This window comes from Nothobranchius furzeri, chromosome 14, assembly GCF_043380555.1.
Source record: "Nothobranchius furzeri strain GRZ-AD chromosome 14, NfurGRZ-RIMD1, whole genome shotgun sequence".
In the NCBI taxonomy this organism is placed as follows: Eukaryota; Metazoa; Chordata; class Actinopteri; order Cyprinodontiformes; family Nothobranchiidae; genus Nothobranchius; species Nothobranchius furzeri.
Window position 1 is genome coordinate 21660773 of NC_091754.1, and position 26900 is coordinate 21687672.

The following is a 26900-nucleotide window of genomic DNA, read 5'->3' on the forward strand; positions in this document are numbered from 1 at the left end:
TTATTTATTTATTTTGTCTGATTTAGAAAACTTCCTTTTTTCAGAGTGTCACAATGATGTGGTGAAAACTGTGGAGCTGGCATGCAAACATAATGTTTGTTTGATACCTTTTGGAGGTAAGTCTGGATCAGAGCCTAATCTCAAATATATATCTTTACATTTTATTACCTGGAACATTTTTTCTTTTAGCGAGCTTTGAAGCTGAAGCTGGTTAATTATGGAATGTTGAGTCCCAATATCAACAAGCGGTGTAGGTTTTAATGTTTATTAGTTTAATGAGAATTCACACTTGAAATAGTTCATGTGGTTCAAGTCAGCTAGTCTAGTCTCATTTCTGTCATGGTTTCCTTCAGTTCATTCCACCCATGTCTCCTTTACTATGACAAGCTAAATTGTCTAACGAGTAAAGAGTTTTTTTGTAATACTCTTTTCTCAGGAGGAACTAGTGTCTCTAGTGCCCTGGAGTGCCCGCCCGAGGAAACGCGCTCCATTGTCTCTTTGGATACATCACAGATGGTACGCAGTTGCTTTCCTTTGGATGTGTAAATGTAAGAGTGACATCCTGTTGTCAAATTTGGGTACTGCAGCCAATTTTTCTAAAAAAAAAGTGACTTTCTCCCCCCTGTTCTGTGAGTTTCATGGCTGTTGCCAGTTATGGATCAGCTCCAGAACATCCTAAATGACAAGCAAAGATGAGTCATACACACTAAATTGATAAATATGTAAATACATTGTCAAATCTGGTGTTTGCACTCTTGGATGTTTTACGGTAAAGAGGACTTACTACTTTTGTTACTGTAAAATTTCTCCAGTATTACAGGAAGTGTGGTTTGCTGTTAGCTTACTGTTATAGTTCTGAACGATACATTAAAGGACATAAAACTTGATTGACCCACTATTCACTTCACACATACATTTCACTGTAATATTGAGTTGTTGGTAACTGAAAAAGAAGCTTAAGATATTTTTAGAGCCAACTATTTGCTTCTAATTCACTGTTAGTGTTTTTAGCTCATTAGCCTCTAGCCTTCTTCACCCAATATTAGAGTAAAACAAAAAGATGCCGCATCTTTTTAGGGGTACAAGAAATAACTTCTGAGTCACTCCTGATTGCTGGCTTTGGTTCTTTTAACAACTCTGGAGTTTTTTCCTACCGGTGTCGAATTACAAATGCCGGCGCTGCAGCGCAGACTTGGCAACCTCACACAGTAAACAGTAGACATGTCCCTCTTTAGTTTTTTGAAAGGATAAAACCTGACACCCCCAGCTGGCTGAGAATTAAATCTGTTTCCATAGAATCTTCCTTCCTACAAATTTGAGATATTACTCTTGTTATTTAATTGCAGAATTCTGACAAATTGCTGCTTTAAAGCCCTAGCACGTGGAAAAGATTGTTCAGAGTAGGTATTGCAGCTACAGTGGCCCACAAGCATCAACAAGGCAGTGTGTCATCAACAACTTCCAGCTTTCAATCCAGCAATGATGCCAGTTATTTTAATTTGTCATCTTTTTTTAAATTTAATCTAAATGTTAAGTAATAAAAACTGAGAGGCAGATGTGTGTCACATGTGGTTGGAGCAGGCCAGGCGACTCGAGAGGAGCAAATTTTCTCTAAACCTGCAAGGCAGCCACGGACAGAACTGGCACTACCCCGACATCTTGTATGTGCCTAAACAGCTACCGTAGTTCAATATGGTGCATGACCACAGTTTATGTATATAAAAAAGCAAAATGTCAAACTTATAGGAATACTTAGAGTTGACGTTGGTGAAGAATATCAAGGAAAAGGACAAGTTTAAAGGATTCACAAAATTTGATAATAAACAAGTAAAAATATTACGCACTCCCGCTTTAAAGCTCTCATTCCCTCATTATTTCAATCAATCTGTTGTGTCTCCAGTATGAATGAATGAATGAATGCCTCGTGAGTAGTTTTTTGGGTTTTTTTTTTTTAGATGAAGGGCTCCGACGCTCCAGTTCTAGGGGTTAGAATTCAGTCTGGGGTGGGAAATGGAAGGATTTGGAGTCTTAATAATCATGATGTGCGAACATCTCCCCCCTGATCAACTAACCACAGCACAACTCTTTTGCTGCCTTTGTTCGCTTTTCTTTCTTAGGTAAAAAATGGAAGCCTAGCCAGCCACGCCAATGCTTCCTTATGGGAAGCAAAGGGCTTGATAACGCTCCCATTCAAATAACCCGCACCCTAAGAATTCTAACCGAGCCAATCAGTGCTGAGCAGCGCACGTCACACACCACAACACTCAGTTTCCTATCAATGACAAAGATGGCGTCTGCAGCGGAGTTCGCTGCTGCTCTGTCCTCTGTTCTAAATGACTTGGACGTGTCTTTAAAACCACAACAAGAAGAAGCGCTAAAGGCTTTCTTCTAAAGAAAGATGTTTACTCCGTTGTCAGACGCCATCTTTGACAACAGCTAAAAAAACTACAGCATCGTGTGATACAGTCGTCATTTCCGTCTTTTTTCTGATTGGTTGTTTTTTGAGCTGGCTAGTTCCGCCCCTCGTGGTGCTCTCTGCCTCTTGAGTATCCAGACTCGTCCTCTATGTAGAATAGACGGAGGGCGAGTCTGGCAGGCCAGGCTAAAAAGAAATAAGCAAAATTGATGATTGAACTCCACAAATAACACAAGCTTGAATGTGTTCCACCAACTTGCAGAGTTGCTAACAGTTAGCTGCTATTAGCTCTGTGCTCTCCTGGCTGCTAAATCCTCACAGCCTTTCGTGGTAGCAAGCCAAGGTTGGCGATGCCATGAATGCTAACTTCCCCTGTGACATAGAAGAGACGCGATTTTCCGACATGATCATTTTCTCGTCTTATTTCCTTCCTGCGGCTAATTTGGGTCATGGGGAGTGAAGAAAATGTTCACATTCTGCATTCACATGCAACTCTGAGTGACCGATGATGTTTCACAAGAAACAATTATTATACGGCTTCTCAGTTTTTGACACCATTAATATATTTTTTTCACCCACAATAATAAGTATATAACACTTCTGATGTCCTCTTTGTTCAACCGACTCATGTTCCACGTTGCAGCAAGGCCAAACGTGTTTGTTCAGTGTTATTGGCTGGGATATAAAATAGTCCGGGGTTCGCCAAAGTCCTTTGATCCAGGGGCGCATTGGGGTGATATACAAGCTGTCTGGATGCCGCTTGGGTTGAGTTTGGTGCCGTGGACATCAGTGACCAGTTTTCTGTGTCAGGGGCCAGAGGTGAGGTGGCTCCAATGGAAACACATGAAAGGAGCGACGTGATGGGAGCATAAAGTTTATTACCTCTAGAGAATAATTGATGGCTGGAAGAATACGGCTTTCTGTGGAAAGAGGAATCCACAAGACAAGTATCTGGGGTTAGATGTTAACTTCAATTAGAATGACCATTATCTCCATCCTGTTGCACATCTGCTTACGTTTATCCTCTTAACTCTAGTGGGGGGGAAAGTGTGCTTTTAAAAGAATAGTGGTGATTCTAAACAGATCTGTTGAGGTTTTTAAAAAATAACACATAATTAATGGTTTTAGATCACATCATTCTGTTACATTCAAGCTTCTTCCATGGTGTTTTTTGCAGAACCGTGTTTTGTGGATTGATGAGAAAAACCTAACTGCACACGTGGAGGCTGGCATCATCGGTCAGGATCTGGAGAGACTGGTAAACACTGCTTATGAGCTGTTTGACCGTTTCCACGCACGCTCACCTTGTTACTCTTTGCACAGTAGATTTAACAGGATTTGGAAAGCAGCGGAGGAAAGGAGCACAGTGCTGAAGGAGGGAGATTAGAGAGCGAGCTGGTGGTCATGAGCAGATGGCACCATCAAACTAATTCAGAGAAATGGAGAGGGAGCGGGCGTATGATGTAGAGGAATGCGTGAGCGGCATCTAAAGCAGACCCCACCTCTGCATTTAGGCCAGACTGAGCTGACGGAGCAGATGGGTCTGCAATATAAACTGCCTTCTAGAGGGGTGTGTGATAAAACCCTTGTGCTTCTGGAGAGCGTTATTCTTACACCTAAAGATCTTTATTATCACTATTAAATGTTTTGTCCAAAGACGCAGGTTATCTGCTGCCTTGAGGAGAATTAATGAGCTTCTGATGACCCCAGCATCCTTCTGAAAGCTTAGTGGATAACAAACGTTTAATGTTTTCTTCTCAGGTTTTCTGTGTGTGGCACATATTGATGATCCTTTTGGATAAAGGCTAAAACGGACTCATTGGAAGTTGGTATTTAGTGCGGATGAATTCTTCATGGAGCCTAAGTGCGTTTGTTTTGTGCCGTTCCAATCTGTTCATTTTAGGTTATCAAAACAGTGCAGTTCCATAAAAGCTTTGTTTTTACATTCATGTTTAACTGGACCAGAGAAATGCTGCTGCAGAGCTGCAATTATATTTTCCCCCTTGTTTGCTTTCTTTCTGCTTGTCATTAAAACATTCTTGTAAGTTTACAGCATGAAATGTGTTTTTCCCCCTAAACATTTTTGGTTCATTTTTAACCACCACAACAAACACATGCTGTTTTTTTTTTCTTCTTCTTCTCTTTCCATCACAGCTTAATGAGAGCGGCTACTGTACCGGGCATGAGCCTGACTCCATGGAGTTCAGCTCCCTGGGGGGGTGGGTAGCGACAAGAGCGTCAGGCATGAAGAAAAACATCTATGGCAACATTGAGGATCTGGTTAGTCGTCTCCTGTTTTCCTTTCTGCACATTTGATCTGCTATGATGTCGGTAGAGTAAGGCTTTGTAGACTTACTCTTCCACGATTCCTCCAGTAATAACAAAAGGGCTGTTTTTGTGTATGATTGCATAGGTTGTCCACATCAAAATGGTTACACCACGAGGTGTGATTGAGAAGAGTTGTCAAGGACCACGTATGTCCACGGGGCCAGACGTTCACCACTTCATCCTAGGCTCAGAAGGTCTGCAAACGCTCATGTGTAATTTTATCGTGTCACAGCATGTGAGCATGTACGCATTTGTGCGTATCCCGTGTGTGTCTGTAAGGTATTTGTGATAAAACTGCAACATCAGGAGTAATTCCCAGGCTTTTTTACACATTAACTAGCACTGGTGCAGTAAAGTGATCTGGAAAAGGAGTTGGTGAGGAACCAGAGAGGGTCTCCTGCACCCCATCTGCGGTGCCCTGTTTTTATGAACGCCCACAGAGAATACTGGCAAATGCCAAGTTCCCTCGTACATAATGAGGGGGTTTGGAGACATTTGGCATTGCTATGTTAAACAGCTTTGAGTGAAAACTTCACTTTAGCGCTACAAAGCTCAGCAAACTACTCCTTGGCTCAACTGGGGACTGCAGCATAAGTCTCAATTTGCTCTTATTGGATGTGACCGGATTTGCTAACTAGTTTAAAGGTGCAATAAGTACGATTTTTTACAGTGACACAATCACAATCATGCTGGAAGGAATGTTGTACTTGAACAGCTGGGGGCTGGCCAGTTTTTCCTCCGTTTTAAAAAGCCAAAGAGGGACGTGCTCTTTGTTTATAATATGTCCCGCCTCCATACTTCCTGGTTCCAGAGCCCATCATATGTGAGTCTGCAAGGTTGCAAATTCTGCACAGGATTTTCTAATTCAACACCAGCTGGCAAACAGCTGCAGCGTTGTGGAATAAAATAGACCCAGAAGCACAAAAAACAAAAGAAGCAAAAGATATAAGTAAACAAAAGTTAAAATTTTTCTTTTACTCCAAGTAGGTAAAGAAGGCTAGAGGCTAATGCTGAGCTAAGAATGCTAATGGTGAATAAGACTCTAAAACATCTCAAGCTACTTTTTTCATTTACCAATAACTCCACATTACAGTGATATGTATTTATCTGTATTTATCAACTTACTGTGAATGACTCCTTTTCAATCGTCTAGAACAGGGGAGCAACTAAATTTGTTCGAGTGCCAGAGTTTTTTTCCAGCAGACACAGCAAGGGCCCGATGCTCTTCAAAAATATAGTTAAAGTCTTAATTTTATTCATTTTTAGAACTGCTTTGTTTTCCATCTAAACTGTTTTGATTGTAGTTTTAGTTGTTTGTAGAACGTAAACAATTATTGATATTTGGGACATGAATTTTGCTATTAAACTTCAGTCCCCCATTGGAGGATGTTTGGGCCCAAAGGGTTGGGGGCTGGGAGGAGAGGTCTGGCAGGTTGGATGTGGTTCCCTGATCTAGAGTCTTCTTGTGCTGATCCGTAGCTGGCACTCAGACAGAACTCGTTTGTTTTGATTCATGGGCTGCAGTACCCACATTTGACCACAGGATGTCATTCTTACTCCATAAATCTTTAAACTTAATGTAATAAACATTGATAAATGATTACATAAACCCACGCGTTCCTTCTTTGCACCTTATTATTGCTCATCTGATGCCAACTCCTTCTGCTTCTCCTTCTTCTTGAACTTTCTTTGTAAGTAGAGCTTGAGATCCTGAATTTGTTATGAACCTGTTCATAAAATAAGAAATGAGCTTTCTGGAGCAATAAAAGATTCAGACAGGACCACACATCTGTGGTACTTCATGTTCCTGTGGGAGGTCTGACATTGGGACTGCGAGGTCACCCTGCCACATGGTCTCATTAAAATTATCTACCTTCTCACCCTTAAACCCTCACACTGCTGTGTGACAGTAGGGCCACATCAACAACAGCAAAGCACCACAATTAAACCCTCGACTCAGCTCTGCATGTTAAGCGGAGCACATCCATTTTATTAGAAATTACCGTGTGAAACCTTAAGCGTCTCATTCTCTGCGCAACAGTGGGGTCTATTTATCTAACTGACCTTGAAGTGGCCTGAATACAAAGTACTTCTGTCTACCTTCAACCAGTGTAAAGAACGACTGGACTGATCAGTGATAATCCTGCTCTTTTAAACTCTGTCATTGGCAACAAAATGACTCTTATCTAATGTTCAGAGCCAGAGGATTGCTTCTGCAGAGCAGCATGAAAGGTTTCTCTTTAGAAATGCAATCCTGCAGTCAAGGTGTGTTTACAGCAAGTCACAAGGAAGTAAAGGCTTAAGCTGCGAGGCATTGTTTAATTGTATCGTGTCTGTCCCAGGAGCCTCTCTGACATTACCTTCCTCACTCCACCCATCTTTCTTTAAATCCGCGTCCCCGGCTCGCCCCGAGGCGCCTCCTGCATGATGCCAGAGAGAGGAGGGGCCTTTCTGGGGCGAGGCTCAGCAGAGTTGCACCATGTTTTCATCTGGGCCACTAGAGAGCAGCGTGTGGCATGTAGTGTCACATTAAAGGATTCGTTTAAACACATAACATCCTGCTGAAGCCTGCTGACGAAGAATAGAGAGAGCACTTTAAGGAAGCTAGATTGACATAAGAGGTGTAGAAAGATGAAACAAAAATGCAAAACAGCGAAATGCGAGAAATCTTGTGAAGAATTGTCAAAAATATAATAAAAAACCAACTGATTATATAATTTGAATATGAGGGGAATTATATCCCAAGTTTAACATTCAAATGCTAACTAGAAAACAAAAGATGATGTGATGTATGATTTTTTTGTCCTTTTTTTTTCACCACAAAATACCCAAGTGGTGCCTGACAACTACCAACGTCAATGTCATTATGGTGGTTTTGCATGAATATCGAGCCTGCATGTGTTTGAGCAGACACTAAATATCGTTAAAGGCGTGGAAAACGATGTCGAGCTCAGAAAAGGAAAGCATGAAGCCACAAACGTGTAATTAGAAGTTTGTGTGTAGTCACAAATTAGATCGTAGCTCCCTTTGGCTAGTGTGTGTGTGTGTGTGTGTGTGTGTGTGTGTGTGCGCATGCGTCATACATTTTAAAGTCTTTTAAAGCAGCAGCAAACATTGATAGGTGACACTTTTCAGCTTCAGTGTCTAGCACATTTTACTCCCTTCATGTTTCCCCAACTATGCAGTTAAAAAGGCAGATCTGCTATGAAATGTGAGCCAAAGGGCACTCTGAGACCTATAAAACGGTTCATTTATCGTTCTTTGGCTTATTCCACAGGAACCCTCGGTGTGGTCACCGAGGTGACGATGAAGATCCGTCCTGTGCCAGAGTATCAGAAGTACGGCTCGGTGGTTTTTCCCAACTTTGAACAGGGAGTTGCTTGTCTCAGAGAGGTGGCCAGACAGGTATGGTGTCCATCACTCCTTTAAGAAGCTGTTTTATCGCTACTTTATCTCCACATCCTCTGCAGCAGCTATAGATTGAAACCTGTGAGCTGACCACCACACACACTCTGTTTTCACAACATCCAGAAGCTGAAGTCATCAGCTGTTGCCAAGTACCACGAAAGCCTGTAGTGTGCACTTAGTGTTTGACACCGCAAACACACAGTTGCTTTGTTTGTATTTTTTTTAAATAGTCAAATTTTTTATGAGAGACTTTATCCAAGTCCCTCATGTTTTCTTCTGACTCATGCCTTTTTAATTCCTTCAGATGTTTGTTTTATAGAATTAGGTTTTATGATGAGTAGCCTGTTCCATCTGGCTGGGGTTGAAGTACAAATCTACACATGACACTTAATTTTTATGCTGTGAAATTATGTTGTTTCTTTTTCAACTCAAAATAAGCCAGCAGAAATTTAATCTGAAAATTTCAACTTTAGAAATCCAATAACACCTCACTGGTGTCACGTGATCAGAGAAGCTTCATTTGATTGACCAAAATCAACTTGACTTGATCAAGTTGCTTTGGTCGTTGTTGAAATTCTAATGTTGAATTTTTTACAAAAGGAAACTTTAGCTGGTGTATTTTAGGTAAAAAATGTCAAATACACAATTTCCCAAAATAAAAATTAAATGTCTAAAAATGTATTTTAGTTCCACAACAGTATTTAATTTCCCTTCTCCAAATAAACAGTTTCACAAATAGTCGATTATCAATTTACAGATAATTAGACTATAATAATAAATAGACGAACTTGCCATGTACGCCTTTCTTTCAAACCTAAGAGCAACTGCAGCCCGTGATGTCCACTTTTGGACTCATGCGCATTTCATTTTGGGGTGATTTTGTAATCCAGCTTGAGTTTTCAGTCTCCAGCAGCCTGTGTGTAAATCACAAACCATCATAAATCATCTGCCCAACTTGTGCACCTTAAAGTGCAATACTCTATTCAACCCATAGGTGGCACTGACACAGCATAGAAATTGAGTTGGATTTGATGTTTTAAACGTTATAATCTGATAAAATGAAAACGGATAAACACATCTTACAGCTACGGGTATGATTTCAGCTCTATCTGCATAAACGGACAGTGACTGTATGAATGATGGAGTGAGAGACGGTTGAAAGGAGAGATCCAACTCCTCCTAGCATGCTAGCTAGTTTTTTCTTGTTGCAGGGGCGCCGTCAGCCAGTACCCCAGAAGCTTTAATTTCAGTGATGTTGATTAGCCCAAAATTCTCCAGTTCTTCCTAGCAACCAAACATTATTGGCTGTTTATCTGCAGTTCAAGGGCTTGTTTTCCCAGCGCCCCAGGAGTGGAACTAGTGAGTCAGTTGGAGGACATTCACTGTTTAATGAGAGACGGCTAGTGAAAATGATGTGTTAATAATTAAGATTGCATTTATGCACACACAGCTGAATGAAAATTAAATATTTATAGTACATACATGTATATAGTTTTTAACTTTTTAAAACCCCTTATGGACGAGCTGCCACCAGAATTAAATAAAAAAAGAATATTTGCGATGAGCTTTGTCTGAACTGTTGTTTAAACCTTGATTTCATATGAAATTGTTTTATTTTACATGATTTTTGTGTTTATTTGCTTTGGAATCTCAGGAGTCTTGTGAGAAAGTGCTTTTGTTCATGGTTTCTGACAAATACAGACACAAAACATCCGTCTATGAAGCAAACACCTGATTCTTTTTACAGTTTTTAATAGATTTGGAATACTTTGATAACAACTAATGCAGACAAACATGTTTTTGTTCCTCAGAGATGCGCTCCAGCATCTATAAGGCTCATGGATAACGAACAATTTCAGTTTGGTAAGTTTTGATCAAATGAATACAGATTTTATTTCTCCTATGATCTAAGTAACTAATGCTAGCTATAACTTATAGAGTTCTAGCTGTTTGTGTGCTCTAAATTCAGTTTGTTGGGTGTTTAGATTATTTTCATGAGACATGAGGTGAAAACACACTAGAACACTCATTGTGTCCACCCTTTTCCTTTCTGCGGTGACTCATTTTTTTAAAAAATAAAAGGTAGTTTATTATGCAGTGATGTCAGCCTCTGCATCTCTAAATTATTATTCAGATTGTTTTCCCCCCCTGCAGCAGAACAACACACACACACACACACACACACACACACACACACACACACACACACACACACACACACACACACACAGAACCAATGACCTGGGGCATGTTGAACAATAACCTTGGCCAAAATTAATGTTGAAGTTTTCTGATGCTGCTTCCTGCAGTCCAGTGGAATGCATCTGGCATTAGCAGAGATCTCTAAAGTCCCAGAGGATCTCGTTATCGTCTCCTGGATTTTCACTTTTTACAGAGTAGGCACTTCTAACCATTAGATAGGTAAGATAAAGTGACCGCTGTTTTCCTTTTTTGTAACTGTTGCCTGAAATCTCAGGCTCTAAGATGGCTGCGTTGGTAAATTAGCGGTTTGTCCTTGCTTCCGTACATGCCACCTAGTTATTATTAGGTTTAAGAAGGGTAAAAATGAGAAGTCCTCTTTTCTGGCTGGGACACATACTTTTGTAAATAATTTGAACATTTAGAATTATTATGACTAACAATAGCATTTGATAATAGTAAAAATAAGAACATGGAGAGTTTAGGTTTAATTTCATCTTTAGATGTTGAGTAGTTAATTAACCACTTTGATGGCAGCGAGAGACCCAAAGACCTGCAATCAAAAATGGGAAGGGAAACAATTAGGACACTAAGCAATGAAGAGACTTGAGCATGGGGGGAAATAAATGAACTGTTAAGTCTCGGCGATATCACCCATGACTTCCCTGCTGTGATTGATAACCATCCCACCGGCCCCAGCCTCTCATTTTCACTTGTCCACAGGCGCTTTTGTGCGTCCGATCGGGAATAAATCAAAAAGTGAGGGTGAGGAAGACCGATACCACCCACCCACCCCCCGAAACACTGATTTATTGTTGTTTTCTATGATGGTGGCCACTGGCCTGGAATAAAGTTATTCAAATATCATTTATATTTTCCGTGTTTGGTGTGAAAGCCCAGGTGCATTCGACTCGCTTGGCCTCTCAGAATTTCAGGTGGGATTTTGTGCTTTTACAGGTCACGCCCTGAAACCTCAAGTCTCCTCAATTTTCACTTCCTTTCTAGATGGACTGAAGAAGTTCTACATCACCAAGGTAAAAAAAAAAGTTAGACATGGCGAGTTTGACGACGTTCTTGCTGCAGGCGTTCTGCTAAAGAGACTTTTTAACTCTCAGTTCAAAGGCTTTGACCCCAGCCGCTTGTGTGTGGCCACGCTGCTGTTTGAGGGGGACAGAGAGAAGGTCCTGCAGCACGAGAAGCAGGTTTACGACATTGCTGCTAAATTTGGGTGAGAGCTTCTTCCCTCTTTTTTTTTCTTTTTTTTTTTTGAAGATAAGCTGAATAAAAACACTCAACAGTCCAGGCACAGAGCTGCGGGATTTGCTTGGATCCTCGGTCGTTGCGGAAAATAAGCTAAAATAAGGACTTTTAATTTTCAGTGTTTCATCCCAGTGCTGACTCGCCTCTAGATATCCAGCTCCAGAAAAGGTGTAGCAGTAAAATAGGTGTTGTGGGAAGGGATGGTATTATGTCAAAACCATCTAGAAGAATAAAGGAAGAGGTCACAAAGTGGGGATGTAATCAGCTGATATGATTGATCATGTGACTGATGGATTAGGACTTCCAGCCTGGAGGGAAACCATTATGTTTTAAAACTCCCAGATTACTATGAAAACCTCATGTCATAACAAGCAGTGAAATGGTCAAAGTCTTATATTGTTATTATTTTAATTATATTTAACCCCCAACTTGTTAAAATCACAATTTCACATCCTGAAAATACAAACACACAAGTTTTTAGAAAAAGATTTGAAGGAATAAACTTTAACACTCATCTTTGTTCATGTTTAGATGCAGCTGGTGTTTTTTTTTTTTTTTACCTTTGATTCTGCCAGAACTAGAATAAAATGTGTTTTGGGTGACAGAAAGATTAATCAAATGTATTTTATATTTATTCCTTTTTTATATTAATTTTAGTAATATCAGTACAAACACTTGGTCATTTATAAAAATATTAATTAACACCTTTAAATGTAAACATTCTAGTATTTTTAGCTTCCCTCCATCAGTTTTTCTTGTTTTTCCTGCAGAAACCATCTAGTTGATCTACTCCCATTTAAGTCTCACAATCAGGACAATGTGACATCATAGTGGTCGTGTGTTTGGATGTGCAGGTAGTTTCCCTCCTCCTCTGGATAACAGGAAGCCATTAAAGCCCGTCCGTTCCACGCAGCATCGTTTACATCATTGCATTATTATTTCGAGGAACTCTCAATCAGATCAAGTGTCAGTGATGGATTAGTGAGGTTAGCTTCAGTGAGGGGTGTTTTCCTCTGGTGTTGGAATCAAGAAGAAGGCTGCAAAATCCATAAAGCGATTTTGTAATGAGCTTGGCCTGATTAGTTTGGATGGTAAATGAAAACGTGATAGATGTGTGGCTGACCCGTGGCGATGCGCGGAGCGTCGCCGCATTGATCCATGCATTGTTGGATTGACGGGCTCCGGGACAGCTGTGGTGGTGGGGTGGGGTGGGGTCTGAAAGAGAAGAGCTGTTAAACATTAACCCTGTTGTGTGTTTCCAGGGGCCTGGCAGCTGGAGAAGACAATGGGCAGAGGGGCTACATGCTGACCTTCGTCATCGCTTACCTCCGGGTGGGTCACTCTGGGTTTTTCTGGGCAGGAAGGTTGGGAGTTTGACAGCAGATAGGATAGTGAGCGACGATGAAAGGCTGCAGAAAACGACCTCAGGAGGTCTTTGATTTGATCTGGTCACAGTTGTGATCGGTGCGTGTGACGCTGTGGACGGAGAGCACAGTGGCTCCTGACAGATTAACAATAGAGAGTGGACTCAGGTCAGTCCTGTTGGAGGCCTTTCACATGATCAACAAGCAGTGTGCTTATACACACACACGTCACTTTTACCACCTCACACACTCCTGTTATTCAAAACCATCACAAGTAAGAGAAATCCCAGGTGTTTGTCCTGTTGTTTGTGTTCTTGTGCAGAAGCAGCAGTTAAATAAAATCAAAACTTCACAATAAAACTAGATGTGGTTCATGTTTGTGTTTCTACACACGTCTTGTAAATTTGAGAGAACTTAAATTATTTTAATAATGTAAGTGAAGTTTTTCCATCTATAGAGTTTATTTCCCTTATTAAAACAAGTAAACAAACAAACAAATCAATACAAAATAAGTGTTTCTGCTACCTTTTCCTACTTTGCTGAAATGTGATGCATATTTTTTCTTATTTTGCAAAGAAAACCTGACTAACACCCTGTTACAGGCTCTGAGCCTCACCTGACAAACACGAGCCAGTCAGATACTCATGCAGACTAATGGGAAAAGTGGGAGGTTTGGCTCATTTAAGGGGTTAATGGTCAAATATTGAACTTTTTGTTGATTATTACTTGAATTGCAACTGCCAATAAAAGGAAATCTTTGTTACAATAACAGAATAATGGTTTTAATTGAATGGTTATCATCTACTTTCATAAACTCACCACCCTCTGTTCTTACTTCTGTTTCCCATCCAGGACTTGGGGATGGACTACTTTGTGATCGGGGAGTCTTTTGAAACATCTGTGCCTTGGGACAGGTAAATATACCAAAATAAGCGTACACAATTATTTATTATTATTCCCATAGAGAACACACCTTTTCTCCTGTTTCACCTGTTATTGTAAAAGCTAATTTCTTCCCCTCAGTCTTTGACGTTCACCTTCATGTCTGCTTTCTTCTCACATTAAATGACTGCGTTGGTGGAGGTTTCACCTCCTCAGGGTACAAACCCAAGATGACACACACACACACACACACACTCAGCTCTGTGTGGGCGATGTAATGTGTGCAATGTGGTCCACAGATCCATCTCACATCCGCCTCGTCTGATCTGCATTTCCAACATTTTTCATTCTCCTGCTTTCTTTCTGGCACAACAAACGGGGGAGCACGTGCAGCTCCCCCGTTGTGTGCGATGCCTGACGGGGAGACCAAGAGATCAGGCACAGAGGCAAGCAAATGTGCCTGGCTCATTACCCTCCCTCCTCCCTGTCCTGCACACTCCCACAGCTGGCTGCACATGCCTAGGACTGGCGGCCATTTCCACACCAGTGGGAATCTCTCGCACAGTGGTCGTCATGTTAGTCAGTCTGTTGCCCTCCCACATCCTGGCTTCCTGCCTTTTTTTCTGAGTTTAATACTTTTGTGTTGCTAATAAATTTGTTTTAGGGCACGGAGCTGAAGCTAAATGTTTAATGAGCAAAATGCCGTCGTGTTTTGTTGAATTTTCTTCCAGGGTGTTGGACATTTGCAGAAATGTGAAGGCACGCATAGTTCAAGAGTGCAAAGACAGAGGAGTTCAGTTTCAACCTTTATCCACCTGCAGGTAATCAGTTAAAGGAGACATGTGATGCAAAACTCACCTTTTGCATTCTTTCGTGCTGCCATGTGGGTCTCTACTGCTTCTAAAATCTCTCCAAAACAGCCATCCAGCTGTTTTCTGTCATTTAGTTTTATGAATTTTGTGCTTAAAACAAGCAGTTTTAAAAAGTCCCCTTTTCTAATGTCACAAATGGAGGAAATTGGCATAAAACCACCTCTCACCTACTAGAGAGCTGCTGCTGGAGGAGCAGCGGCTCTACTCTGAGCCCCTCCTGGCTATCGGAGCTACTCAGCTTATAGAGCTCCAGACCCCACGTGACTCTCAGTTAGTAGACGCCATATTGGCAGTCCAAAAAGGTAAACAAACACGGATCGTAAACATGAACATGAACGGGATCGGCGTGGATTTTACTTCGTCGGAGTTTACTTCACACTTTAAAACCGAAGAAATCGTTTTATAAAGTCAGAAATTAAATAGACTAAACATCTCCGACCCTTACCGTGCCCCTGGGATACTTTTTAAAAACGCCAGAAGCTGTCGGAGCGAACTTCTTACCGGACCTGGCCGGGGAACCCTTTGGGATTCCCCCGGAGGAGCTGGCCCAAGTGGCTGGAGAGAGGGAAGTCTGGGCCTCTCGACGCTACAGCCCCCGTAACCCGACTCCGGGTAAGCAGATGAAAATGGATGGATGGACAAATAACATAGATTTACATGTAAGTAGTTTAAATAGAGTGCTGTGCTGTTTGAATGTATAAACTGAACGCCAAGAGAAATCACTAGTTTGATTTTTTTTTTCGTGAATAAAATAAATATGTCAGGCAGGAGCGTCTCAGGATCTGTCTGAGATCTGTCTCGGTGAGACAGATAACAGCAATCCAAAGTGCTTTTTATGTGTGATCTGACAATTGATCAACCATTGCTTAAAAATTAAATACAGCTTAGCCGGTTAATTGCTGTGATCATAAAACACGTAAACGGCAGCACGCAGAAATCACGAGGCAATGTTTTATGTGATGTTTACTTGTTGTTATGAGTAATAAGACAGAAAAAGCCACGCCAAAATAAGTTTAGGAAGCCCGCTGAGAATCGTAATAAAAGCATTTAAAATAAACACCATACACAGTTGAGGAAACGTTGGTTTAAGTACCTGATATGAAGTGGTCGCTGCATAAGTGAAATCCTTTACTCTCGGGATCCCACAGTTTCATTTTAGCCCGGTCACTAGCGCGTTTTATTACAACGATCCAACGTTTGCGGCGCTCCGGATCTTGGGGAATCCTGTAGATGGCTCATTCCTTATGACGTCCGCATCTGTTCTGCATCCTGGGGCACAACAGGAATCTACCATATTTCCTGTCTGATTGAGTTTTCTGACAATAACAAATAGTCCAGCTGCGGGCTTCTGTCTGCCAATATGGCGCCGTTTCGATTTGAACTGTTGCGTGCCGGGAGACGTGACGTCAACTCCCGGAGCTCTATAGCAGCCTGAGCAGCAGATGGGTGGGCGTGGCCAGCTCCAGCTTATTTTCTTAGAGTGACTGGTCCCTGAAACGGCTCATTCTGGAAAGTACTGAAAATTTTGAGAATCAAACTGCTGAGATCTCTGTGAAAGGGATTCAGAGCCATGAACTTCATGAACACGTATGGTATCAACCACAGAACTGTTATAACTTAAGAAAATAAGTCACGTGACTCCTTTAAAACAAAGAAACAAAAGCAGTGACTGTTTTTTTTTTTATTTTAGTTGCATTTTATGAGAAAAAGTTGTGCGTCTGATACTTTTGCCCTGTTTGTGGCATTTGCAGCAGTTCCAAACCTCTGAATGTTAAAATTTTTCCTGAACTTTCCTGAAATGAAAAAAAAAATCCTGTTAATGTGAACATTTAGGTAACTTCTTCCACTTTGCTCAATCTGACTTATTTCTATAGATGCCTTTCCTGCAGTCCCCACAGAAAGTGTGGAGGCTGCATGTTCGTCCCAGTCCAGTTAGTCACAGAAAGGTAGGCAGACAGACGGCTAGCTGGTTGAGGAGCACCAGGCTGCTGCTCGCAGATTGCAGGCAGATTAAGCCTCAGCCTGATTATGCTGCAGCCATTCATTTCCCGGCTGCAGCCTGTCACATGATTGATTTGTCCATTTAACCTTTAGAACAGTCATGGTGCCAGGTGATGGGCCATGTCAAGTGAACAAGGGCTCTGCAGCCCGCTCCTCCACAGGGAACAAGGCCCCAAAAAATTATTTTAACACACAGCTAAACTATCTAGAAACGTATAGGATACACCTCTACCAGAAGCAGCTTGTTTTGCTTAATTAAAAGCAGCTCTGGTGATTTAGCGATGCCATTTAATTCATGATGATGCGTTGATAAGGTGACAGCACCTCCACATTGTTTCTGCTTCCTGGTAATCATGAATGGGATTGAGGTCAGAGGGGGGAAATCGCTGAGAGGAGTCGAACCTTCACTTTGTCTTCCAGCTACAAACGGGAGAGAAAAACCCTTTATTGTATGTAAATGCAGCTCTTTGACAAAATGCAAGTGTTTAACGAATGTCGGGTCTCATCGGGAACTCTGAAACGCGTCTGGTTTGTGCAGGGTGACTCAGACGTATGACGCCGGCGCCTGTGTCTACTTTTACTTTGCCTTCAACTACAGAGGACTCAGTGACCCGTTGCACGTGTATGCGCAAGTGGAGGTAGGTTCTGTTTTGTTTTTAACAGGTCACATGTCACAAATAGTCTCATAAAATCTGTCCTTTTTTATTCTCCCCCCCCCCCCCCACCCCACCTCTCAGCATGCTGCCAGAGAGGAGATTCTTGCCAATGGAGGGAGTTTGTCGCATCATCATGGAGGTACCAGACGTTGATGATTTCCATCTGAAACGTCAAGTGCATTTCTGCAAACTTCACAAAAATCAAACGAAACACTTGGGTTGGGACGCGGCGGCAGGACTGCGGGCCGTCCTGGCAGACATTCATTTGATCGGAGAGCTTTCCCTGCTTCCTCCACATGTCCAGAATCTGTTCCCGCAGCTCAGATGAATGACTCCCGACTCGGCTGTTTGCTCATTTCGGCGGTGGCCAAATGAAACGTGAGCGCAGGCGGGCGGCGAAACAACTCTCTGGGCCCCATCAGGGATAACCGAAACGGCTGCCTTATCTATATTGCCATCCCCCTCGCTGTTTTCATACATCACTTCAGGCTATTCATCACGCCTGTCAAAAACAGTATGCAGTGAATCAGCTGCGATATTAAATCACAATTTTATTTCCCGAAGGCGGGGACGGGTTCAAAATTAAAAGATTGCTAATAAAAAGGAGGCAGCGGGGTTGAGGTAAATGATGCTGCCGTTATCGGTGGCTGTACGCTGACCTCCAAACGGTGGCCCTGCCACCCCGAGCAGCACGGAGGGGCGATGATGAGGGGGGGGGGGAGGGATATTGATGCTGCTCCTGTGAGCGAGGCCCACTCTGTAATTGTGATTAATAACAGTGGGGCTCACTATCAGAGTGCAGACAGGCCGGTTTGTCTGCCCACAATCAGCGCTTGACAAATGGCGCTTGTTTCGCTGGGTTTTGTGTATCAAGCCAAACAGATGTAGTCAAGGATGGTGAGGTGGGAGGGCACACGAGGAAATATACATTTTTGTGGCCCCGTGTTCACAGCAAGTCAGCCCCTTGCTGCGTGGGCGTGGGAAGGAAAGCATCCTCTGCTGTTACTCTGAGCTGACACTGCAGTGTTGGAGAGGGGGGAATCACAATTTCTGATTAAAATTAGCTTAAAACAACGAAATCAAGCTAACAGGCTGGTTTAGAGAGCCAGGATGGGGACAGGGGTTCTCTGTAACCAGGACTCCAATGTTCTGAGTCGTTGTTGAGCATCCATCAACTCTGACTCGGCGGCATCACAGGGACCCAAAGCCGTTTCACGTCCTGACCCCTATCTGTCAGAGAAACGGGTGGAGGAGTTTAGACTCGACTCACATTTCTTCTTCTTCCCACCAGCTCTCACACAGGTCACGGCCCTCGGGAGGCTAAAAGAACAACCTGATTCTTTAAAAAGTTTTGCTGCCTGAACTTCCACAGGAGGAATGGAACTGTTTAAAAAAAAAGTCATTTCTGAAGTCTCTACCTGCTCTGCTTTGCATGTCTCAGCTGCACAGACCAGGTCTGCTGAGATTGATTGCAACAGAAAGGGGAAAAAAGAGAGAATATGACAAGATAGATGTGTAAATTATCACAGTGATGGAGGCAATGATGCAGTCCTAGCACCTTCTGTTTTCTTTCCTTTTCCTGAGAGGAGGGAGGGACGGAGGTGGAACCAAGGGGAAGGAGTTGGGAGGGGGCGGGGCCTTTTTGTGGTTACTGGGCAGCAGCTGATTGGTCCCTCTGTCACCATCTGGAGGTTTGTGTGGAGCCGGGGTCCCCAGTGACCCTCCTGTCGGCTCTATTTTGTTAGAGACAGGTCTCAGTGGCCTCCTGGCTGATCCCCATCTGGGTTTCCTGGCTGGACTGTGATAACGCCCCCCCCCCCCCTGACACACACACACACACACCACCATCCACCCAGAGGCTCCTGGTTACAGATGACGGAGAAGCGTGTGAACATTTACCTGTTTTCAGACATTTATCTAATCTCAGGTGATTACACTGTTGGTTCACTAGGTGAGCCACACCTGCTCTACGCTGCTCGCTTCTCGCATCTGTCCGTGTTCAGATCTGTAAAAGTCGCCCAACTTTTTAAAGTTTCTTTCCAAACGACCGCGTTTGTTTTTTTTTTGTTTTTTTTTTTCCTCATTCCTTGTTTAGCAGCTAATATTCAGACCTTTTTGCTTTATTTTGTTTTTCTATGAGACATTCAGACACACGGGAAAAGCACCGCTGCAGCCTCTGCTGCCAGATTCAGGCTTAACCCTCAACTCCCACCAGAAAACAAGCAATGAGTTTAGTTTTGCAATTGTATCCATCTGGGGCAAAAAGGGCTATAAAATAATATAAATTATGATACAAAATGATTATATTAGAGTAATGGTAATGCAATGAAATACTCCAAATTTTTATTAAAGCATCCCCATGCTTTATAGTTTTATTTGTTTTTCTCAAAAGACGGGAATGGATTTATTTTTCTGGTTACAGATCAGATTGCGTTGCCCTTTTATTGGTCTGTATTTATTTATTTGTCTAAAACTCGAACAAAAGCTAGAATTGAAAATCAATTAAACTTTTTGGCACAGAAAAATGGAGAGGTTTCTAGAAAAGTCTATTAATATTGAAGATGTTAATGTTTTAGGCATCTTCCTTGTAAATATTAACCTAATTTGAGTTCTTTACACCAGAAAAATCACAGATGGTTAAAAATAAGTTTCCCGGTTAGCGTACTTGGGGTTAGGGTGGATGGGTGGATCAGATCACCTCAGATCCAGGTGTGTGCTCCTGGAGTTCATTTGTGCTTCACCTATCTGACAAAACTGTCTTAATTGTGAATTTCTGCTGCATTTAGGTTCAAAATGCAAAAAAAAAAAAAAAAAAGTCCATCCCTGTATCCTGTTCAGTGCACTATAAACGGAGTGAGAGTTTGGGTAGTTTTTATAGTAACATTAATTTCTGCGTCTGTTTTCTGTTAGCACCTGGGAAAAAGATGGCAAATGATGCAAAGTGCCCAGGTGTATTAGCTCTAATCACACGCTCCTGTGTTTTGTTTTACTTTTTGAACATGTCTGGTTTAACTGGACTGCTTGCTGGTTCCAGACCCTCCTCTTAACGCAGGTGCTGTCGAGTAAGTCGGGCTGGACAGCTGGTGAAGTGGTGGCCGCTCTCTCCAGGTTCTAAGCCAAAGCTGCTCCCTCCTCGGGTTCAGGGTTTTTGGAGGGAAGAGCGGTTGCTCAAGGACCTTTGTGTGGGGCGTCATGGTTGGGCCGGTGTCAACCCTGCAGAGCAGCACTCAGGACGACACCACCTTGGGTCAGATGAAGGGGCACGCTCATTTGCACTATTGAGACCGAAACACAGAGGAAAAAGCCTCGGTGACGCTGCAGGGAGGGAGGGGTGGGATTTGAGGGGAACGTTGCTTCCAAAGAGCGAAGCAGCCGGGGACGGAGCGCTCCAGCCGCCAGCCGGCCCCTCCTCTGGGAACACACACAGCCTAATGAGTTTGATAGTCTGCTGAGCTCCATAAATCATGCCATGCAAAACATTTCTCCTCTCTGAATAAAAACATTTATCACCCTCTGTTTATTCACTCACTCTCACAAGATTGATTGGCTCCCAGCAGCCTGCTGAGCAATCAGCCGTGCCGATTCCTCTACCCCCCTCCCCGTTTGCTCCTCTTCTTTCCTTTATTTATTTTTTTCCTCTTCTGCCATTCAGTGGGGAAACTTCGAAAGGAGTGGATGAGAGAGACAGTCTCCGACGTTGGCCTGGGGATGCTCAAGTCCGTCAAGGACTACGTTGACCCAAACAACATCTTCGGCAACCGGAACCTCCTCTAAGCTCCCGTTTGTATCCATCTCACCTTTCTTCTGAAGGCTTCTTGGATTAACACGTACTAAATATGAAATTGAAATGGACAGAGAGCTTCTTCTTCGTGGCGTGTCATTTCAGTGCCATTTGAATATTTATGCCCCTTTTACTGTAACCTGCTGTAAGAATCATGTTGCTGCAGCATAACTTAAATCTGTAACTGGGTGCAAAAAACCTCAAATTTGTTCACGACTAACCCTCATGTCCCTTCTCAGTGTGCGTGCGTGCGTGCGTGCGTGTGTGTGTGTGTGTGTGCGCGTGCGCGCGCGCTGCACCACTTTAGTTGTAGATGAACGTGCTTTCTGAAGCTCTGTGCCTTTCTAAAGCGTCTGTCTGCCTTTCCTGTTTCTACAGTGAGTCACTTTGAGAAGATCAACAGCTTTTTCCTGTTTGTGATCTCATGTCTTCTTCCCTCACTGACCTTTTTGCCATAGATATTTCAGGACCGAGTGTGTTTGTGTGCCTCTTTAACAAACGTTGTCCAGCTAAAGCCCCGCCCCCTCGGCTCCTACGTATGTGGTGTGACTGCAGGGAGAGACTGTACCTTTTCTAGTGTTCTCCACGGTTTGTTACTGAGAAAGCAGAGTGGGGGGTAAAAAAGCCATTTGTGTGTTTCTGTGTTTTCTGTTTCGGGCGGCGCTCACGTCAAACCAAAGACTCTCCCCATCAGATTGTCCAAACACCAGTTTGAACTGATAACCACCTTCTCTACCATTTATTAACATTAATAACAGATTTGTTATTATATGCAAAGATAACATGTAAATATTTGACTGTTACACCTGTTTCATTCATTTATTTCCTCTCAATAATGATTAGTGTGCCCCCCAAAACTGAGTTTAGCCTGAATCGGTTGAGTAGTTTAGTATTTCTATATTGTGCAAAAGGGTGTTTAGGGACTGGATCATGTAATGAACTAGATTTTGATACTGAACTTGTACCGTCTAGCTGCTCTTTTGGAGAAGTTGTCATCTTTTTACCCCTCTGATCTGCACAGGTTCCGAGACTATTCGGTTATGTCCAAAAAAGGTTTAGAAAAATAGAAAAATCTTTCAAATGGCAGATCTTATGTGTCAAAAAACAGGAAAATTAAGTCCGATCCTGTGATTATTTCCTTCTTTTTTGTGTCAGATTTCCCTTTGCAATGTCTAAATTACATTTTGTCACTGCTGTTTGTGCAATAAACTATATTAAAACGATTCATTTTTGTCTCCCTTCCACACACAGATCTCTATTTCTTACTCTAATCTAGTCCGGGTTTGTGTTTGTTCAGCGTGCAGCAGAGCTCAAGGTAATCCTGCACAGTAGAGTTCAACAGATCCTGACTCTTTCCTCTTCTCATTTGGGAGTCGTCCTCACCCACGCAGCCGCCCACACGCTGCCGGCTGATGCCACAGCCACGCATCAGCAGCGTTGGAGCTCAGCCTCGAGCACCGAAAAGCGCTGCAGCTGCTGTGTTGTAGTTGGGTGGGCTTGTGAATAGATTTGGAAACTAGATTCAAGGACTTTAAATTCTTATTTCTAATTAATGACATCAAATTTATTCATATTCGTACATTTAGTAATGCTTTTATTAGCATTTTTAAGTGAGTTCAATTTATATCTGAATGAAATGGGCTTGAACCTGCAGAATTGCATTGTTTTGTGTGAGAGCAGATTTTACCACAAGGGGGCAGTGATGTGTTGATCTTAAACAGATGCTTTAAATATGTCAAATTCTCTCACTCATATTTTAAACAGCCAAGAATTTACTAAATGTTCACAAATTTTTGTCCTAAATGAAATTACAAATTTGTCCTAAATGAAATTACAAATTACCGAGTATAACTGGCTAAAACTTGTTCTGAGTTGTGCTTAAACACAGAATTATGGTGAACCTTTAAGAAAAAAATATCAATACATATTTATTTATATATTTTTTATTAAACTGAACAGAAACAAGCCTTTTTCATGCTTTGGGTTTCCTTTAGATTAGCCTTCCATCATTAAAATCCATGGGATGAAAAGGAAGAAACACAAGAAGCAGGTTACACTGCAAAAATAAGACAAGTAGAATTTAGCCACATGAGACCTAATAGAAAAATATAACAGCAATATTCAGACGTAACTCACGCAACATGATGCAAGAGAATTTAAGTTGTGCATGCCTGATGAGATAGTGTACTAAACAAAATACGAGGTATTTATTGGCTCACTTGTTTGCTACGTCCTTAACAAGTGATTTGATTTAATACTGCATAAAACATGCAATACAAAAGTTTCTGGTTGGTTTCAGTTGAGCTTTTTAAATAATACAAAAAATAAACAAGTAGAGCGCACAGATCCATGCCAAACGATGTGCACAGTCACATTTGAAATTCCAAATAACCAAGCTACAACACAATTCATAAGGCATACCCCTAAACTAAAAATAACACAAGTAGTAATAATGTTATATCAAAGTACTTTGCTATTACATGGGCACTTCAGTAGTACAAGTTTCAGTTTGTCTGTCTTAAATAAAAAGTAATTGTGAACTTTGAGGAAAATATTAAATAAAACTATTTAGAAATGATCCCAACCGTTTTTATAGATAATAGGTTAGCCTGATTCTGCTAAATTGTACAAAAATTTATTTTTTTTAAACTTTTCACAAAAACTTTCCCAAATTAAACAATCATGATGTATCAAAAAAAATTCATAAAAAACCACCAACTTATGAGTCATCAGAAAGTTCTGAACTTTTGTTTTAAAGGTTTGTGACGTAAGACCGACATCCTGTGGTCAAATATGGGTACTGCAGTCCATGTATCAAAACAAACTAGTCTGCACTGAGAAGCTGTTTCCAGCTACGGATCAGCAGAAAATTTGAGATGAGTGAAGACGGGTCACACGCAGAAGTAAGTAGATAAATACATTTCACTGCCATTGAAAAAAGCGGCTTGAGGTTTTTTTTTTCTAATTCACCTTGGGCGCAGCATCATTTGTGGACGCAGACATGGTAAAGCCTAATTTATACTCCTCCGTCTGCATTGATGGAGGCACACAACGCCATTATGCGTAGGCGCAAGGGCTCTCCGATAGGCTCGCAGAGGGTGACGCAGACATGTCCAAATTTTTAACTATCCGTCAAAAGTGACAGACTGCAAGCTTGTGACTGGTCAGGACACCCCTTCTTTTAAATACATTGCTCCCATTGCTCCCTCAAAAAATAAGATGTTTAGTGGCAGACACAGAACAATTGAAAGAATGCCTCACGGAAAAAATATGAATGCCTATTCACCCTTGACTGAAGGAGTACAAAAATGTGCATCAAGCGTTTCATTCATGGACGGAAGTGATGAAAAACGTGGGTTTAGAGGTGCCAATCGCACCAAGAGTTGGAGGAAGATGAGGGACAAATTTGTGTTAAAGTCTCTGAAATACTTTTAAACAATGTAAACACAATAGTGAATACACTATTTTTGACTGGATACGTGACTGTAATGGTGGCAGGTTACCCCAGTGAAGTGCTACGACCTCTGTTGTCCTGGAGGGGAATTGCTTTGCAAAACTCCCCAAGTGACGGAGAAGTCTGAAAAGAAAACATCTCTGTAATGCGTGTGCCTGTCTGATTGCTTGAGCTGACGTAGATGTATAAATTAGGCTTAACTCCACAGGTTCAAATATGACTGACTGTGGAACCAGGAAGTATGGAGGCGGGAATGTTAACAAAGACCACACATTTTTTAATGGAGAAAAAGTACCCCCCCCCCCAACTGAGACCTTACCAACGGATGGTCATTAGGGTCAAAAATCCCTGGGAGTGCAACCTCTAGCAAAATGACAAGCACTCCCTTTCATCACTGGCAACGAGTGAAGAGGTAAATATGTTTATATTTATTAATGGCTAAAGTTTTGTAACAGCTTGCAACAAATCAGTAAATGCATTTTGTCTTCATGGGCTCCCGTAGGAGGAAACATTGTGTCTAATATGGCGTCATCCAGAGACTTAGACCTGCTCCAATGTATTTCAGACCGGATTTTTATGGTTATAGGGAGCCTACGTCCCGCCCGTCTACTTCCGGACCACGGGTCCCCGGAAGAACGAAAAAATAAATGCAAGTCAACGGGGCTAAAAACGCTATTTTCTATTTCCGCTTGTTTTGTGCCATGGATTTCACATATGATGTCCGTGAATTTTAAAGACACATTTTGATACCAAGAACGCACTTAATTTGCAAACGGGGGGAAACGCTATTTTAGGTTTTGTGTGAAAATAAGTCCAGGACTACAAATGTGGATCGCGAAAGTGACGTCTTCGAACCAGACACGGAGAAAACTGAGGGAAAAGGGCTGTAAGGTCAGTAAACTTCCCACAGGAGGAAAGAACCACCATGAATCTGGTCATTTGGTAAGTAGCCGCTATGTTAGGGGAGAGGAGATTATGTGGCAACGTCACATATGCGACGTGCCGATTTCTAGTTTGTAGTCATGCTAAATACGAACTTTTACAAGCTAATAAATCTCTAAATACGTGGCTGGCAAGGTCGAAACACCCATCATTACTTTTAATTTAAATTGCAGTACAACATTTGTGTGATCCAGGATCTAAGGCAAAGCGGATTATAAAGTAGCGTTTTTAGACCCGTTGACTTGCATTCATTTTTTCATTCTTCCGGGGACCCATGAGCCAACCGGAAACGGAGGAGACTTAAGCTCCCTATATGTTACAAAGCCGCCAATATTTTTCAACAACTGGGCATAATTTTTATTCATTTTCAACAACATTTTGATAGATGTTTCCAGAGATTAATGGTAAAAACTACACATTGTCGCTTTAAATCTCACTCATGTTTATATTTGATCCAATGTGGCAGTCATGTTTAAAACTAACCTACTAAATTATGGTGCATTTTTAAAGTATAGTTATAAGTTATAATTTGTAATTGGATTTGAACCCTGAGATGCCCTATTGTGCTACATAAACCAAACTTTTTCAATCAAAAAATGATTTGGTTGACTAGTTAATTTTATAAACTCAAAACAGAATCAGACTAACCCAATTTCTAACTTTTATTAATTGAATTGACAGTTTAGCTAACTAGTGACTCACTGTGGCTTTATGTTTCTATGAATATTAAGCCATCAGCAAAAAAAAAAAGACTCCAACAGAATTACTACTTTAGAAATAAAACGTGACATACTTTATGTTGCAGATAAGCTGAAGACTTGTCCTGTAGAAATTGACATGATATCAGAACTTTCCCAAGGCACATTGTGTACGTGTGTGACAAGTTGAAGCCCTGCACTTTAAAAATTGGGCAACATATATTTCCATTTGTAAAACTCTTAGTTCTTTGTGGCTCACAAGGGGTCGTGACTGCATTCCTTGTTTTTTTTTTTTTTTTCTAAACTAATGGCAGAAACACAGCACGACTTCAATGTGAATTCCCCAAATATCTAAGAGCCTCGTCTGAGAGGCCATGCATTTTTCAGTAGGGTCTCAAAACAAGGCACAGGAAGGGAGGGAGTGGGAACTTCAATTTGCATTGCAAGCGTCACAGGTCCGTTTGTTTCTGCACCTCTTCATCCAAATGCGATGCATACAGTATTTCTTTAAAATAACTCAGTAGCCTTTTTACAGATTTACAAAAAAATGTCCTTTTACCCCTGAATAAAAAGCAAGCAACACAGAGATACCAAGAGCAAACTAAACCACAACAGAGAGGAACATTACATTTCAGGTCC

General features: G+C 41.7%; 1 protein-coding gene across 1 annotated transcript in view; it reads left to right on the forward strand.

Annotated features, from left to right (window-relative positions):
• Positions 1–21249, forward strand: part of agps (alkylglycerone phosphate synthase) — a 29881-nt gene extending 8632 nt beyond the window's left edge. Inside the window, exons 6-20 of the mRNA XM_015966450.3 lie at positions 45–116; positions 437–516; positions 3594–3674; positions 4571–4696; positions 4830–4938; positions 8022–8149; positions 9964–10015; positions 11309–11385; positions 11467–11579; positions 12874–12943; positions 13828–13889; positions 14589–14678; positions 17269–17368; positions 17468–17525; positions 21039–21249. Of these exons, the coding sequence (XP_015821936.1) occupies positions 45–116; positions 437–516; positions 3594–3674; positions 4571–4696; positions 4830–4938; positions 8022–8149; positions 9964–10015; positions 11309–11385; positions 11467–11579; positions 12874–12943; positions 13828–13889; positions 14589–14678; positions 17269–17368; positions 17468–17525; positions 21039–21160 (1340 nt within the window). The 3' untranslated portion in view covers positions 21161–21249. The remainder of the gene's footprint in view (positions 1–44; positions 117–436; positions 517–3593; positions 3675–4570; positions 4697–4829; positions 4939–8021; positions 8150–9963; positions 10016–11308; positions 11386–11466; positions 11580–12873; positions 12944–13827; positions 13890–14588; positions 14679–17268; positions 17369–17467; positions 17526–21038) is intronic.
• Positions 21250–26900: the final 5651 nt, after the last annotated feature.